Raw genomic sequence first — 19,125 nt, 5'->3', positions numbered from 1 at the left:
TCTAACTCTCCCTCTCTCTGTCCATCTCTTCTAAGTGCTCCTCTCTCTTCCATCTCCTCCAAGTGACACTCACTCTGTCCATCTCCTCCAACTGCCCCTCTTTGTCCATCACCTCCAAATGCTGCTCTCCCTTACATCTCCTCCAACTGCCCCTTTCTCTGTCTGCCTACTCCAACTGCTCCCCTCTTTGTCCATCTCCTTCAACTGCCCCTCTCTCTGTCTGTCTCCCCGAAGTGTCCCTGTCTGTCCGTCTCCACCAGCTGCTCCTCTTTCTGTTTACCTCCTCCAATCCCCCACCCCTCTCTATATGTTTTGACTCCTCCTCCCTCCTTTCTCTGTCCATCCCCTCCACCCCCTTTCTCGGTTCATGTCCCCCAACCCCCTTCTCTGAGTCTGCCTCGTCCTTCCCTTCTCACTATCCATCTTCTCTCCCTCCTCTCTCTGCTTAGCTATGCCCATCCACACATACCCTCCTGGAAAGCATTCCAATGCTACCCGCAAACCATGCCTGTAGTGCAGGGTAGCCCAGATGTCAGCCCATTTCATCCACACCTCCACCTTTGCTGTTGGGTGTCACCACATGTATTTTTATTTTCCTTCTGAGCTAGTTAACGCATTTTGTCGGATCCTGTCCAGCATCCCCTCGAAAAATTGCTGGATGCTAATGTGCATCTGACTCATTAATGCTGTTGTATCAGACCTGTCTGTACCTTGACAATCCAAACTGCAGGAGGAACATGCTGTTTGTACATGTGTTCCTGCCCATTTAAGAGAAGCCTTTTGTGTAGACTCACTGTAGCCACAGTGATGTTGATGTGTGATATAGTAGAGTCTCTTTCTTCACTTGCGTTCCTCTGTTCAATTCATTACGATTGAAGCAGGTTAGGTTTGGTGCTGAATTAACTAACCTATTTCAACTGATGTTCACTTGTGCTTACTTTTTATTCAATCCACCAGTACTATGAACAGATAGATGGAGTTGTGATGTGAAGCCCGTTGTCACCTATTATTGCCAATTTGTTTATGGAAGATTTCGAACACGTGCCTGGGAGTGGTTGGCTGTGAAACCTACATGTTCTTTCAGATATGTATACAGTTTGTTTGTTATTATCCTCATGGCAGTGAGAATTTGAACGACATTTTTGAACACCTGAATTCAATCCACTGAATATTTGTTTCATTATGGAGATGGAAGGATGGCTGCCTTCCCTTACTTGATGTGTTTGTCAGGAGGAAGGTAGAAGGTACGTTGGGACATGCTATTAACTGGAAGCCTACTCCCTCTGACATTTACCTCCACTGTCAGGCTCAATGTGAAGGGGAAATTTGTACCTTGGTTCACAGGGCCCATGTCATCTCGGGCCCTGAGGGTTTTTCAGCTGAGTTGGCCCCTCTCGAAGTCACCATTCGTCAGAATGGTTACATTAAAAGACAGATCAGGCATGCGCTGTGCTCAACTGTGCACTGGCTGAGTGATGATAGTACCAAGGTGGCACCAAAGTCTATGGCCTTTTTGCCTTACACAGGGAGCAACATGGTTGGTCATATTTTGTGGAAATACGATGTGAAGTGTGTTTTTCGACCACCATCTAAGATCAGGGTGAAATGTAAAGACTGATCTTGGTTTGTGTACGGTGGATGTTTAGTGCATTCCTTGCAGTTGTGACATGTCATATATTGGCCTGACTACCAGGACTGTGACTGTCTGGTGTACAGTGTGTAAAACGGAAATGACCGTATGGCACCAGTGGCCAGGAGTTCCCAGGCGGTAAGTTCGGCTGCCAAGTGCAAGTCTTATTGAGTGCGACGCCAGATTCGGTGACCTGCGTGTCAACTGTACAGAGTGCAATAAGTGGCACACGTGCTTACAACAGCCCCGCAAATGCGCCATTGGAGAACATTGTCTTGGCACCAATCATTCTATCGAATATAACAACATGGAGGTACTGGCATGCACTTCCAGCTATTGGGATAGTGTTATTAAAGAAGCTGTTGAAATTAAATTAGCAAGTAACCTTAGAAATAGAGGTGGTGATTTTTGTTTAAATTCTACACGGAATCCTGCTGTCTCCAAATGGTTCTAAGCACTATGGGACTTAACGTCTGAGGTCATCAGTCCCCCAGACTTAGAACTACTTAAACCTAACTAATCTAAGAACATTACACACATCCATGCCCGAGGCAGGATTCAAACTTGCGACCGTAGCAGCAGCGTGGTTCCGGACTGAAGCGCCTAGATCCGCTCGGCCACATGGACTGGCAATTCTGCTGTCTCCCTTCTCAAGAAACGGCAGTACAGAGTATACGCTAGCTCACCCACAGATTATTAATTTGACTATCAACAACTTCTGACATTGGTCACGTTTGGTTTGTGATGGCACCAGTGTTTACAGTGTGTGCAAGTGTTATCCTTTCAGAGTTTCTCTGAAAACTGAGGTTCTAAATTCCCTTGCATAGCACTTACTTGCTGCAGTTTTGCCCTGAAAATGGCAGGGTGTGCTCCTATCAAAATATTGGTAGTTGTAAACAGCATCACTCTGCTACATCCCATAAGTTGTCCGAACATTGTATACACTGGGAGAGACTCAGGTCTTTGTTTTGCCAGAAATGTTTCACCTCAATTTATTAGTGCATCATCAGTGGCCTGAAATACATATACATTATCATGTGCATTCAGCACTTTCAAATTACATATAGTACATGTAAGTTATCATCAGCTCTGATATACACACATTCTGTTTAACATATTCTACTATTTACTTTGTATGTTGACATTGTTCTACAAGAACTATTGCTGCACTGAAATTTAAGCGGCTGTTCTGTTTGTAGCACTAAACCTCATTTTCCAGCCAGCTGCACCAATTTTGGTGATGAGATACATCCATTTGTGGTTACTTTCTAGTGAAGGTATTGCTATTGACAACTCTATCATGGCAAATTAAAAATAGGAAATACTGTTTCCAAGAAATAGCAAGCCTTAGACAACTTTCTTGTATCCATTATCTACATGCAAAACAATGATACTGGTATACCAACCACATTTCAGACTTTAACTGTCTTCAACACAGATGGGACATGAAACTAGGTCTCTTTCCCACATCTAAGGGTATCTCTCCTTCTGAAACTTCACTGTGCTGACTATGGTAAGAGCCACCTTCCCTGCCACTGAATCATATCTAGGTACCACTGGCTATTCCAAAAGTGTCACTCCATCACTCCTCCTCTGTTCTGGCTTGTGAGCAGCAAAGGAAGATAGGAGATACACTGGAGTGGTTGCTTTTGACACATCATTTCTTCCAACTCAACAACAGCATTTTTGCAACTTCTGACCCAGGGATTAATCATTATTTATCTTACTCCTCTTTACACCTGAAATGGGACATTCCAGTTTTAAATTATCTGTCTCCAATATCGTCTTCTGCCTGTGTTTCAGCAATGGACACTTCAATGATTCCTCCTCCACCACCATTCTGTTCTTACGTGTAAACCTTGATAAATTTATTATGGTACGCATCTTAATGGTTGAAATATAGCTAAAGAAAAAGATACCAAAATTACTATATGCCTATATGTTGCTCGTACAGTAATATTTCTTGCCCAACATCACCTATGTCACATACAGCTTTTGGGGAGGGAGGGAGGGGAGGGGAGGGGAGGGGAGGGAGGGAGGGAGGGAGGGAGGGAGGGAGGGAGGGAGGGAGGGAGGGAGGGAGGGAAGGAGGGAGGGAGGCAGGGAGATATCACTCTGGCACCACCACAAAATGTTCCCTTTCTCATTCACCTGTCTTGTTATGTGTACACTGCTCTAGTATACGTAGGGTATAATGACAAGACCAACACAATATCCAACGTGAATGACTACATTTGGATAATTTATCTGAACTACTACTAGTGTTAGGGCATTAAATGTTTCCAGACAATTTCAAGTTTTATTACTAACACTGTACTTTCTAATGTAGCTAATGTTTTGAGAATTAATGAAAATGTTCGAAAGTAATCACTAATACAAATATTATATGTAATTCTGATGAAAACCCTAATTAATAAATTATAAATATACTGAATACCTTACCTTGATGCCCAACCAATGTTGGAATTACATGATTACGTAAGTGTTTAATTTACTTACTTTGCATGTGGACAGTGCCTCCAGGCAGCATGCTTGGTTTATACAGTTCCACATTGCCATATGCAGACCTTGGAACCTTGCCATCAACAGCAGTAGGTGGGACATAGTCTTCAACTTGCCAAGGCCCAAAATACTCCACTGGGACACCTTTGATGATTTTACGATTTATCTAATAACAAACAGATGACAATGGAGTATGAGGTAAGTGATCTCAAAGTGTAAAACTAAAACTGGAAACAAGCATATCACCAAATAATTATTCCAATGCAGTTTTGATTAGTAATTGAAGTAACAGACAACTGTTGTGATCACATCAATATGAAATCTACAGAAAACGTACATATCTCAAACTCTGGGGAAAAATATCCAATATACACGGGCCTTAGACAAAAACAAAAATGATAATACCAATTCTAGCTTTCAGAATATTGGTTCTCTGTACCCCCCACGACTGGAGCAACAGAATCTTGTTTTCTGCCAGAATTTTGATGACATTTCATTGAGCCCTGAGATGAGACATATCTTCCTTGTCTTAAATACAATAGTGTTCCACCAACTACCAGACGTGCACAATATGCTGGTCTGCCCCTATTCCAAATCTGCAATGTAAGCATATTGTCATATTGCTGGTTTGGTTGTGCAGTACCTCTGCGAGTAGCTGCATTCTGCAGAGTTGAGCAAGCGACACAGAGCTGTTATGTTGTGTTGTGTTGTGGATAGCTCTGCATGGGAAAGGTATTATTATGGAAGTTCAAGTACAAGTACTATTGTTGTGAAGTAATGAGATATGGAAATGGATTCAGTGAAAGTGCATAAAGAAGTAAATAAGTATGAGCAGTACCACCGATAACATATTTTGAGTATCCACCCGTTTGCATGTAGTAACGTACAATATCAATCATCTGCGCCATGTTCGGCCTCCCGCAATGAACTAATGTGATCAGTAAAACAGTTACCACAACGGAATGCAATCAAGTGCCAGTGTCTCGTAGCGAGCGCGAGAACTTGTGTTCGGTCATTGCGTTTCCGCATCAACAATCAGCCACGTCACGACGGTTACACCCATGCTCATACAAATGAGAACTGTGAAATGTAAATTAACTTTTATGAACAGTTTTATATTATTACAGAGTGCCAAGAAGGACTGGTACCAGATATCTGTGTATATGTGACGAGCTTAAGAACTTGCGTTCGACCATTTGGCTTCGCATCATCAACAATCACCCGCGTCATGTTGGTTACGCATACGCTCGTCGAAGTGATAATTGTGGATGGATTATCACCAAGAATGTTAATTGGCATCAACATGACTTAGAGAGTAATCAGTGCAACCTGTGATTTTCTTATCATCTCACAAAGTAATTATTCATACCAGATGTAGGACAGTGTTGTGTTTAGCACTGAGTGGCTCCCCAAACCCACTTGCATATTTAAATACGTAATTTCAAGCAAGCCAGCAGCAGTGTGGAGCAGAACAATGGGACCTGCACGGGAGTATCGGATATGTGGTGTGGACAGGGCACACGTCAAAGAGAGAAACAGTTTAAGGGTCACTCACCAGATGTACACCAGGTGTGTTACAATCTCATTGTGCCCTGTGATCAGACGTATCTTCCCTACCTTAAATACAATAGTGTTCCACCACCTACCCAACCAACCTGCACAATATGCTGGTTTGCCCCTATTTCGTATCTGCTCCTGTTCCCTTGCCCGATTGTTCAGCTCACTTCGGTAGATCTCGATCCCACTACTACGTATCTGCTAGTCCAAGAAGGAGCCTCCCCAAAGAAGGTGCTAAACATCATTATCATATTTCACCATTTCCTGGGCAACAGTAATTCACTGGCTAATCTTCCAACCAGTGCTGCAACAAAGCTAACATGGTCACTGCACTAGTAAATTCAAATGGTCATCCTCAAGGCCCCAAAATTCTGACAATGGGCACAACCTTGAAGAACTGTGACCTGAATATTGAAGGAATTTCTAAAAACAAATGTGAATATCTCTCATGTCTATGCAGTGAGAATAATGTGGACATAATTACTCTATAAAAAATACACATAAAAGATGACAGTGATCTCCAAAGCAGATGAAAAATTCCAGGATATAGACTGGTAGATTCTCTTCACGACAAACACCATGGGTACAGAATAGTAACATATGTGAGGACAGACATAGCTGATTACAGAGTGGTTTCCAAGTACTCTACAGACAACATTTTTATCTTGGCTGTGATGACATGCAGGACTATTATTGTCAACATCTAAACTTCCAATAGTGATCTGGCACACACTCCCATTCAGACTTTTTACTGACCCTGCCATCTATGTTGGAGACTTTACTAGCCACCACCATGATTGGGGATATAAGGCTATTGATACACAGGGCAACATCTTACATGACTGGCTGTCCTTGAATAACCTCTACTTGGTTTTTAGTGCAAAGAACAAAGGAACATTCTGATCAGCAAGATGGCAGAAAGATGCCTCACCAGACCTATGCTTTATCACTAATGGTCAAGCTAATGGAAATGAACTGGCAAACAGGAAAATTATACCAGTCTTTTCCATAGAGCCAATATAGGTCTATTCTCATTTATTATGGCTTCCAGACACCATTAGTAAATTCAACTGCTAAAGCGCAATGGAATAAAAAAGAAAGCAAGAAAGAACTCTCCACAACATGTTCACAAACTCGACGAGATTGTTGACCTCATTCCTGTGCAAATTACGAATTATGAAAGATTCACTAAAGCTGTTAAAGAGGCAGCAAACAGAACAATACTCATAGGACACAGGAAACAATACATCCCAGGATGGTCCTATGAGTGTGATGAGTTATGCAAGGAATATCAACTTGCAAATTCAAATACAACAGCGGATGAACTTCTTCAACCTCTGAATGATCACAAAAGAAGGAAATGCGAGAAGCTATAGAGAGCCTCGACTTCACCCATTTGAATAATAAAAGTGCACAGTTAATGAAGAAATTGTGTCAGATTCAAAGCCTGAGAGATGCCAACACATCACACCAAACAAAGTTGCCACACACTTGTTGCAGAATTCTAAGGCAGTTAAGAACAAAAACTGCACTAGACTTGTGGAGACACAGTTATGATTCAAACGCTCACACCTAGTCCCTCATCCAGAGGTCTCATTCGAGTTCACAACTGATGAGCTGGAGGAAGCTTTAGCAAGTGTCCGTACAAACAAAGCAGTTGGTTTCAACTAAATGTATCCAGAGTTCCTGAAAAATATGGGCAGAGGCTGCTGTATAATATGATACAGATCACTGGAAAATTGCCAACAAAATTTAGGGCTGCAAAAGTAATAGCTGTCAAAAAAAACCAGGTAAAGATGGCAGTGAAGCTCACATTACCGACCCATATTGCTACTTAGCATAGTTTATAAACTATTAGAAAGAATGTTGTTAAATTGAATTCAAGCATTAATTGACAAAGTAACTCCACTGCATTGTGCCGGTTTTCGAAAGAGTCGCAGTTGCTGTGATTAGGTATTGTCACTAACATCTTTCATCGAAGCCAGGTACCAATGCAAATTAAAGACTACACTAGCATTTGTTAATCTCGGAACTGCATTTGACACCATACAGCATCATGGCATGCTACTTAAATATGCAGAAATCATACCACGTAAAAAGTTGGCCTCAGCAGCCAGTGACCTTGGTGATGTGTGTGAGAGGTGTGTTTGTGTTTTGCCTAAATCTGACGAAGGCCATGTTGGCTGAAAGCTCACTTTCTGACAGTGTGTTTGTGGTGTCTATCTACGACTCAGCATCTCTGCTATATACGAGTTACCGCTGTCCTTTTCATAATACTGCAACAAGTAGAAAGTTAGTTAATTTAATGGATAGCATGCTCAGCAACAGATGATTTCAAGTATTCCTTAGAGACAAAGGAAGCAGATGGTGAAGGCTGAATAATGGGCTACCGCAGGGCTGTGTGTTATCACCATCGCTTTTTAATCTTTATACCCACAATATGTCAAACACTAGCACTAAAAAGATACAATCTGCTGAAAACCTAGCGCTACATTATTAAGCAAGAAAGCTGTAAGAGTGTGAAGGATCTTTGACCACAAATTTACCCATTTTGGGCTACTACTCCAAGAACTGGAGATTGAAGCCAAATCGATCTAAAATGGAGGTAAATGATGTTTATCATCTTAATAAACATGAGGCACATTGCAAATTAAATGTCTCCAAAAATGTCTTCCTGGAATATAACCTATACCCAAAATACTTTGGGGTCATTTTAGACTGGGCTCGTACCTCTAGGAACCATTTAGAAAACGTAGCAAAAAAAGTGAACACAAGAACTGACATTGTCAGAAAACTGGCTAGGTCAGGATGGGGTGCAAATGTAGATACACTTTGTACTGCTACATTGACGTCGATTTACTCCATGGCAGAATAGTGTGCCCAGTATGAAAAAGCAGTCCACATGTACACATACTGGACATCAAATTGCATCCAGCAATGAGAATAATGAGTGGTGCTATCAAATCTATGTCACTTCCATGGCTGCCCGTATTATGTAATATTGCACCTCCATCAATTAGATGAAAAGCATCAGTAATAAGAGAGTTCTAAAGGTGTTTCACTCACCAGAACTCACTTCTATATAAACAGTTACAGAATACACCTTTGAATTGAATTGAATTTTATTTGATCCTGTAAGATTACATTGTGTGCAGTAAATGTACGTGTAATATAGGACATGTCAAAGTATTAACATTCATTATCACTTATTTTTCTACACCTTTAGCTTACATTTTTACATCATTGATAATGAATAACAATATACACAAATTTAATGGCATAAGTATTCTGCAACACTGTAAAACTCTTTTTCAGTGAGATAGTCTTTACGTTTCTTTGGAAAGTCATTGTCAAGTACACTATCTTGCAGGTTTTTAGGCAGACTTCTTAGTAGTCTGATACTGGAGTACTGGGGTCCTTTTTCTAGCATTGCCAGTCGGTGGGGTATGCTCCGTACTCCATTCTTCCTTCTAGTATTGTGGGTGTGTACACTAGCATTTGTAATCCAGTCCTCACTACCTTTTGTGCTGTACATTATTGTTTTGTATATATACAATGATGAAAAAGTTAAGATACCTAACTTCTTGAAACAGTTTCTGCACATTTCAGAGGTCTTTCTTTTTAAAATGGTCCTAATTGCCCTTTTATTTTTTTTTATGTGAACACTCGTTTTGTCTCTTACTTACAGTATGAAGTGACTCTGTGGGGAAACTCACTCGAAAAGTCCATGATACACTGTACACAGAAGGTTCTTGTCTGAATACTGTGATAGCTGCATCATTAAGATTAGGACAGAGCTCGGTTTCTTACAGACATTATTAATACGTTTTTTCCATCTCAGTTCATTATCCACAAGCATACCTAAGAATCTAGCAGATTCTACTTCTTCCATCCTTGTTCCATCAACCTCTAAATCCATGTCTACAGCCTTCTCCTTGTTTTTAAACATTGCATACATAGTCTTTTTTAGATTTATAACAAGTTCATTTTCCAATAGCCATTAAGCTGACATTTGCAGATATGTATGCTCTTCTCTCAAGCTGTTCCATATTTTGGTCACTATTTAGTATTGTCATGTCATCAGCATACAATATTTTCTTTTCTTCCTCCTCAACACCTATATCATTAACAAATACATTAAATAACAATGGCCCCATTACCGAACCCTGCGGCACTCCATACTTGATGGGTTTGGTTTCTGATTGGTATGAGTTTCCTAATGATACATACTGCTTGCGGTTGCACAAGTATGATTTTATCCATTCACCTTGTTGCCCTCGAATGCCATAGTTGCCTCATTTTTGTATCAGCATTTCATGGTCAATTGTGTCAAATGCTTTTGAGAGATCCAGAAACATTGCAGAGACAATCTTTTTCTCATCTAAGGACTGTAAAATGTATTCTGTTAGACTGGCAACTGCTGATTCTGTAGATTTACCCTTTCTGAAACCGTGTTGTGAGGGTATGAGAATGTTATGTTTGTCCAAATAATTAACTAATCTGGTATACATAAGCATTTCTAGGATTTTCGAGAAACCTGATATCAGTGAAACTGGTCTGTAGTTGTTGGGGTCATCCTTATACCCTTTCTTGTACACTGGCACAACCTTCGTTATCTTCAGTTTTTCTGAAAAAATTGCATCTCTGAAAGAACAGTCTGCTATGTTCAGCAGTGGTGTTATTAATCTGCTCACTTACCAGCTTTATTACATGATTTGATATTTCATCATCACCAGCTGATTTCTTGGACTTCAGTTTCTGTATAGTTTTCCGCAATTCATCTTCCGTGACTGGTCTTAAGAACATAGTACTGCATGATCTTTTTGGTACCTTAATACCCTTCTGTTGTTGACCATTTCTTTCCAATTTTAAGTTCTCTACTACACTGATACAGTTATTATTCAGTACATTTGCTATTTCCATACCATCTGTGACCACTGTGTTGTCTGTTTTAATTGACCTAATACCTTCTTCTTTGTTTGACCCATCTTCTTCCTTTCTTTCGGCATTGATTGCATTCCAAGCTGCCTTTGCCTTGTTTTTTGAGTTCCGGTGGTGCCAATTGCTCTTGCTTTGGCTTCTCTTGTTGTTTTTCTATACTTCTTTTTTAACATTTCATAGTTTTCAGCTTCGCCCATCAGTCTCAGATCCTGAAGCTTCTTTCGTTGCTCTTGTATTTCACTGGTAATCCACTGTGTTTGATCTTGCTGCCTTTCTTGTCTCTTTGCTTTGGGAAATGCTACACTAAAATGTTACTTAATTGTTGAAATAAATGCATCATATTTTTCATTTCCACTCTGGGCCTGTAGGGCTTCATTCCAGGTTTCCTTACTTAACATTGTTCTAAAGATGTTGATATTTTGTTCACTTATGATCCTAAATTCTTTGGTTGTTTGTTTTGGTTCTGATACTGTGTCATTACTTCTACAAAAGCTGATTAGTTGTCGATGATGATAAGATATTTCTGTGTGAACTACATGTGACTCATAGTTACACATATCAGTAATTATGTTGTCAATAACTGTCTCACTTTGTGAAGTCACTCTTGTTGGTGCAGTTATTGTTACTTTCATGTTATGCTGTATTAACAATTCTTCAAAATCCTGTCTTATTTTTGTGTCTTTTCCCATGTCAATGTTGAAGTCTCCACATATAATAAGATTTCTGTTCATATTCATTCTCAATAAGCTAGCAATTTTTTTTCAGAAAGATGCTAATATTGCCACATGGTGACCTTTACACACAAAACACTCTAAAATCCTCTGTCACTATACCAGTAACTTCAAAGTCTTTTTCTCTAGCTATGGGCAATGTAGCAGCTTCACTGTTTACATTCTTTAGTAGAGTACCTGTTTTAATATATATATACAAACGTCACCACCCTTATATTTAGATCTGCAGAAGTATCTAGCTAGTTTGTAGTCTTTTACTGCAACATTACGTATTTTACTTTCAGTTAGTCCATGTTCACTTATGCATAATATGTCTGGTCTTACTTCACTCAGGAGTACTTCTGCTTCTAATTTTTTGTTCCCTAAGTATTGAATATTTTGATGAAGTACTTTTACGTAATTTTTCTTTTGTTGGTTTACATGTTTTGAGGTGTATTCTGAAGCAAATTCTTTAGTATCGTCTTTTTTTGTATGGTGCTTATATTTTTCTTTTCCAGCTAGAGAGTATGATTTTTCACCCCCTTCAGGCCATATTAGTTTCCCTTGCTTCTAATGATTTTGCAGACATCTGCAAACATTCTGCTGAATGTTACAGATCCCAGTCTATTTAAATGCAAGCCATCCTTCGCTACTGAGTTTTCACATAGGAATTTGTTTGGGTCTATAAAAATTGCCCCAAGACGATCACATTGTTCTTTAAGAGCACAGTTTATTTTGGTGATATATTTTTCACCCACTGACCTTCTGTTTATGATTCTGCTAAGTATCAGCTGAGATCCTGCATACATATTTCTTGTAGAACGAATCATGTTTCTTGTTTCATTTGCCATTTCTTCCTCACTGCTGCTCCTTAATGAATTCGCTCCAACGTGTATAAACACCCCTTTATAATTATGTCTGATTTCAGAATCTGGTTCTGTACTATCTTGTCTTGCATTTACCATATTTTTAAAATGTTTACAGAGTTGTTGCATTCTAATTCCAGGTCCTACATCGATCTTGCAATTGGGGACAGTGACATTCTTCAGCAGCGAATCGCCAATTATTAAAAAGTCATTTTCCTTTTGTTGCGTATCTGTCACCTTGTTTTTCCTTTTGCCGTATGTCACCACCTTCCATTTATATTTATCTTCCGGTTTTTGCCAGCAGATTCAAATCTAGAGAACCATGCTGGCCAATGTAAGATGTGCCTCTTGTATATGATGTTTGTCAAGAATGAAAAAGAGGTTTGGCAGAAGTTTCCTCCAACAAATTCTCATCCTATAACTGACCCTAACAAACATATGAATGGATTTGGTCTTTCCAGAAAACTACGGACACCCCTGAATTGATTCCATGCAGGGCACGGAAGATGTGGTGCCTGTTTGTATGAATGGGGGTTCAAAGATGCCCTGGTGTGGTGACTGTGGTGATACTGTGCAAACTATATGGCACCTGATTGAAGAGAGTATACCACGAAAATTTCCTGGTGGACTCTGCGAACTGCATAGTTTTAAGACATAGATATTCAGTTAAAATATTTTCTCTGGATTATTTGTCTGCTTGTATGTATTACGTATATTTTTGTCTGTAATTAACCTTACATATGACGTTCCTAAGTGAGACATAAGCCATACGAATAAATAAATACTCCTATCAAAGGCAGGGTAATCTGTGAAGTCATCCATGTGGACTACCAACTTAGCTGCAACTGCAGGCACCATTGTATGTGAACATGGCCACTAACAAACTGTCCATCCACAGGAACTGTCACTGCCAAACTGGCCAAGAGACAGCTGGATCAACCAGTAGCTGAGCAAGCCACTCCACATGCTCACTTGACTTTAGTGGATGATTCGCTGCCTGTGTCATCTGCATTCCGCCCACTAATACCAACATTTACAAACTGCACAGTTGGGACCTCTCCCTAACAACGTATGCTTTGTTCCCATAAGCTCCCTGGCCTCAGTCTTTGCTATTCCCTGTCTCTACTTGCCTCTATCCCCCCTCCCTGCTCCCTCTCTAACCATACACATACCTGCTCTCTCCTGAGGCCACCTGCACACTCCTTTCCACTTCTCTGTTTCTTTACTTTCCCCTTGTCTTTTCATGCACAGCCTCCCAAATCTGCACTTAGCAGCCCACCAGTCTGCCCTCCGACATCCCTGCACAAATCCACTGGCAGCAGTATAGCATCTTCTCCCCTCTTTATCCTGCTATCCTTCTCACTCTCCAAACCTCTTCTTATAGCCCTACTACATACTCCAGCTGAGATCGCTGCTTATTGCAGTCAGAACCTAGTGGCTGGAGATGACAGTGGCCACAGGTGTTAGTTGTGTACATGTGATTAAACGTGTGTGTGCATGTGTTTTCTACATCTGGAGAAGGATCTTGGGTGATACCTACTAATAAGTAACAGTCTTCTTTTAGTGTGGGTATCTGCCTGTCAATGCCTCCTCTATAAGTAGCAATCTATTGTATCTATACTGTGAAAAGGGAAGTTGCTACTCACCACATAACGAGATGCTGAGTCACATAGGCATAACAGAAAAACTATCACAAATATAGCTTTCGGCCACTAAGGCCTTCTTCAAAATTAGGCGATCACACTTGTCATCTAATTTTGAAGAAGGCCTTACTGTCTGAAAGCTATATTTGTGACAGTCTTTTTGTTGTGCCTATCGCAACTCGAAATCTCCACTATAGAGTAAATAGCAATTTTCCTTTCCACAATATTGTTACATTCCATCCTGGATTTTCCATTGTTTAATCTATTGTATATTATATTCTCGTTATTAAATTCCAAATTTTACATTGTGTGAATAGGAAATTGGCAGTAAAGTGTTGCCTGCAGGGAACAGAAAGGTAAAGTGTGATAATTTTGCTGGAACCTCCACTCATTTTCTCAATCTAGCACTGACTGCTAGCTTTTAATACACACTGACTGCTAGTTTTTAATATACACTGACTGCTAGCTTTTAATATACATATAATTAACTACTTCAGACTGTAGGCTCTTTGTTCATCATAATCTACATTTTGGTAATGAAAAGTCCTGGGTGGAATAGAACTAATGGCTGGAACAAAGGTTAAGGCATTAAATTGTCAACAGACACATAAATAAGACAGAGAATGAAGGTATAATCTCTTAGGTTACCATGCTGCTTCATGTTTTTCTTCAATTTCTTCTACACAATTTATGTCTTGACACCTGTGCTGGAATCCTCTTCAGGATCTTCTGCTGTTCCTAGATAGCTGAAAACTGTGGGACACTGGTCTTTGACAGCATTCACTTACCTGGGAACATCAGAAAATCCTGAAGAGGGTCTCAGCAAACGGGCTGAAACATTGATTGTTTACAAGGAACTGAGGGGAATTAGATATGTGAAATTAGGAGTCATGTTTTCTTTGTTTATGTGGCAGATGTCAAGGGGTATAACAAGATATCAGACTGATTATATTATGGTATAAAGATTCAGGAGTCAAGTTAAGGACTGCAAAGGTCTGCCGATGTTGAAACTGATAGTGATTAGGAGTCATCAAAGAGGGAGGCATAGGATAGGTGGCCACGCATGGCAGATACAGAGCATGTATATCTGCTGAGAAGTCACAGCAGTAGTTCTGCAGCTTCTGCATACGGACTCTCAACCTGGCTAGTGTAAAACGTGCCAGCTGCCAAATGGATGCCATGACGGTGTTCTGCATACAGACTCTCAACCAGGCTAGTGTAATAGGTGCCAGATGCCACATGGATGCCACAATGGTGGCATGCAACGGCTGCTAGGTAAGACATGTGGGAGGACCAAGATGTTTTCCTATCAAGCAGGAGTCTCAGGAATTTCGTAGTTTCAACAAATGGAAGAGCAACTGGCCCAAGATGTAAAGATGATGGGAGAAACCAATTGCGCAGCAAGAAATTAATACAAACGTTTTTGTTAGCAGAAACACGATAGCCACTGTCAATGCTCCATGAATAAAGACAATCAAGACATTGCTGAAGATGCCGCTCAATGAGAGAGGTCCGTGAAGAATGGCCGTGGATGGCAAAATCGTCAACAAAAAGGGAGCTGGAGATGCCCGGCAGGAAATGAAATGAAATGTCGTGTGGCTAGGGCCTCCCGTTGGGTAGACCGTTCGCCTGGTGCAGGTCTTTCGATTTGATGCCACTTCGGCGACCTGCGCGTCGATGGGGATGAAATGATGATGATTAGGACAACACAATACCCAGTCCCTGAGCGGAGAAAATCTCCGACCCAGCCAGGAATCGAACCCGGGCCCTTAGGATTGACAGTCTGTCAAGCTGACCAGTCAGCTACTGGGGGCGGACGCCCGGCAGGAGACAGGCCATTATAGGGTTAATGGTGAAAAAGAGGACGACGCTCGGGATGGAACCATGAGGCACACAGTTTTCCTGGATAAAGGTGTCTGACAAGGCAGAACCTACACGTACCTCAAAAACGCGGACTTTTAAAAATTCCTCAAGGAAATGGGGCACGCGGCCATGGAAGCCCCACGTGCAGAGTGTGGAGGAAAAATCTGTGATGAAATAATGGAGCTGTTTTGTGAATGAATAAAGAGAATTATCATAAGTGATATCAATCAGGTCGAATATTTCTCTATAATAGTAGATTCTACTGTGGACATTTCACATATTTATCAATTATCTTTCGTATTAAAATATGTAACTAGAGTGGTGAGCCTGTTGGATGTTTCCTTCTATTTTTACCAAACCTGGTACACAAGTCTGAAAACTTAGCTGAGGCTGTACTGAAAGTCCCGGTCTACAAATTCCAATCATATTACTGACTGCAGAGACGAATCATACGACAATGCAAAAGACTTGTCAGGAACCTACACAGGTTTTAAGGCACACATTAAAGAATGAAATCCGAAAGAACATTTGTTCCTTGTGCAGCACATTTTTTGTATTTAGTCAGCCCTAGTGCTACAAGCTGTTATCAGGAAGCATGTTTATTTTTCAATTTAGCGCAGAATGTTTATAATTTTTCCCTGGTTCAACACAATGCTGGGATCAACTTTTTTCTTTCATGAAACCAAGAAGCAGAACAGTTAAATGTTTATCAAAATAATTTTGGTCGGCAAGAGAGGAAGCATGTGTTAAGTCTACAAGAAAATTGGGAGAGTGTGATCACTGCTCTCACACATGTTACCAATAATACCTGTGAGGAACCATTTGCATGAAATGAGGCTTCAGCTTTACTAAATCAACTCAGCAGACCAGAAACAACAATCATGATGACAGTTTGTAAGGACATATTCCAGAGATTAATAGTGTAAATGTGAAATTGCAAAGTGTAAATACTGATATTGAAATAGTGCATGAATTATATGAATCACTTGTAGGGTTTATTAGCTCTATTCATGGCATGTTCAACTGTTATGAAAATAAATCCACAGAGAGTACGATTGATATGGGCAACGAATGCACTTATAAAAGCTCAAGGAAATGCAAACTTCATGCCGATGAAGTAGTAGACACTGAAGAAATTGTTCTGACTAGCAGGGAGAACTTCAGAGTTGAAACACTTTTCCCAATACTTGACAACTTGTAAGCTGAATTACACTGTTAGACTCCTTTATAGATTTCAGTAAACTTACAAAGGTTCACCAGACGTTATTTCTGAACACACAGTAAAACTCCAAGTATCATATGAAAGTGATTTAGAACCTTGCTTCACAAGTGAATGTGTACATTTTGTGGCACTTTTGAAATCTTGTGAGATTGGTGATGTACCAGTCAAAATGAATAAATTCCTATGAAAGAAACGAACACTGACCTTGCTCTTTTAATGTTTCTATGTACAGCACTTACAACTTGTTCAGCAGAATGCTCGTTTTCAGCTCATAAAAGGCTGAAATCATGCCTGCATTTTTTCTTGCCTGGGGAGAGACTGAACATTGTGTCCATTATTCACATCAAAGGTGACCTCCTAACTGATGACCATCTCAGCTATGAAGATATGATTAACAAGTTTGCTGCCATTAAAGCCAAATGCAAACTTTCCTGACTGGTAAGTTTTGTTTATTTCTTCACATTAGTTTCAAAAATTTCAGGTTATAATGTGATTTTTTATTATCAATTAAAACATTGGTTGTGATTTAAAGACTACACAATTATTATTTAAGACATATTTTAGGAAGGGAACACACATTACAGTGTGCCTAGGGTGCAAAAATTATAAATCCACCGCTGCCCTTCATGCTGTCACAGGTCATTTCTTGGACATTTCCAATGGGTTGTTGTTTCGCAGTCCATGCCTTGGAGCATCGTGCACCTACCCTATTGCAAGCTGACCGTCCCACTTACATTCTGCTGCGAGTGGAGAGTGTCTTATGTAGCCATATGCTCATGCTGATGCTGTGCCTCTGTTGTAGGTGTCTCCCTGTCTACTGGCTGCCTGTACGTGTTTTGCTGAGGCAAGCTCCACTGCCCAGTGTCAACACATGCCACCAAGATCCATCTCAGCAGCTGTATGAGTATTAGCTGAATAAAATATGATGATGATATTGCAACATTTCTGGTTACAAGACTGCACACCATCCTACGATATCATCCTGACATTTACAGTGTCAATACCTGCTGCACAATCTTGGTACCATAATTAAAAAAGGGCATCCGTCGCTAATAGAAGAGGTACCAGAAAGAACAAAGAAATGATATAAATGAAAAAATAAATAAAAAATAAACAAACCACTCAGAAATTAAATTAACTGAACATGTAGGAAACCTAAACAAGAATGATTCCAGGATAGAGATCAAGAGATATACAAAAAAATAAAAAATAAATACTGTTACTTAGTTGCTGCACAGAGAGAAACAATATTTTTACGGGGTATAGAACAAATAGAAAATAACAGTGAAAAAGATAACTTATTAATGGAAGCAGAAAGTAAGGGCAGAATAAGGAAACAAGCTTTTGGAAAAGCTTGATAATTCCCCAGAAGAAATTAGGCAAATTAGAAATGAGGACATAAAGAAAGATAATGTTTGGGGAGTTTACACTCTTACTTCTGTACTTCCAAAAGTTCAACTACGTATACTGAGTGAGGTAGTATGATGGTTCAAAGCCGCGTCCGGCCATCCTGATTCAGGTTCTCTGTGATTTCCCTACATCACTTTAGGCAAATGCCAGGATAGTACTTTTGAAAGGGCATGGTCGACGTCCTCCCCATCCTTTCCTATCCTGGGACCGATGACCTCGCTGTTTGGTCCCCTTCCCCAAAACCAACCAATCAACCAACCAACCAACTACAGAGCACAGCAAATTATATGCAATCATGTTCCTCACCGAAACACTATTTCACTGAGATACACCACTAAGACTAATTTTATTATGATCAGGCTAACTGCCCAAAGCAAACACATCAACAAATCTATCAGTACTGTTTTGTTGACCAGATGCTACATAAGGGCATTACAAAAACGGATTTTGTTTAACACCTATCTGTGATATCGCACCATCATATAAAACCGTATTTGGATAGTGAGACTGAATCAGAATGAGCTTCACAAATAATGACAATATAGAGGTGGCACTGATTGCAGACAGACAAAAAGGTCCTTCAACTGTTGCTACTCCTCCCTGCACTTTCCATTGTTTGACTTCACAAATAATGAGATATTTGTCTCACCTATTCTCCATGACGAAGAAATAAAAACTCTGAGATTCGCCGATGACATTGTAATTCTGTCAGGGACAGAAAAGGACTTGGAAGAGCAATTGAACGGGATGGACACTGTCTTGAAAGGTGGATATAAGATGA

At 40.2% G+C, this 19,125-nt stretch overlaps 1 protein-coding gene across 2 annotated transcripts in view; it reads right to left on the bottom strand.

The window, feature by feature from the left end:
• The window catches only part of LOC124805278 (DNA repair protein complementing XP-C cells homolog), a 134,814-nt gene that overhangs the window by 45,556 nt on the left and 70,133 nt on the right, over positions 1-19,125 (bottom strand). For both annotated transcript variants that reach the window (XM_047265791.1, XM_047265790.1), the window contains one exon: positions 4,130-4,298. In XM_047265791.1, the coding sequence (XP_047121747.1) occupies positions 4,130-4,298 (169 nt within the window). The remainder of the gene's footprint in view (positions 1-4,129; positions 4,299-19,125) is intronic.

This window comes from Schistocerca piceifrons, chromosome 7 (assembly GCF_021461385.2).
Source record: "Schistocerca piceifrons isolate TAMUIC-IGC-003096 chromosome 7, iqSchPice1.1, whole genome shotgun sequence".
Lineage (NCBI taxonomy): Eukaryota > Metazoa > Arthropoda > Insecta > Orthoptera > Acrididae > Schistocerca > Schistocerca piceifrons.
This window is presented reverse-complemented; position numbering and strand designations above follow the sequence as displayed.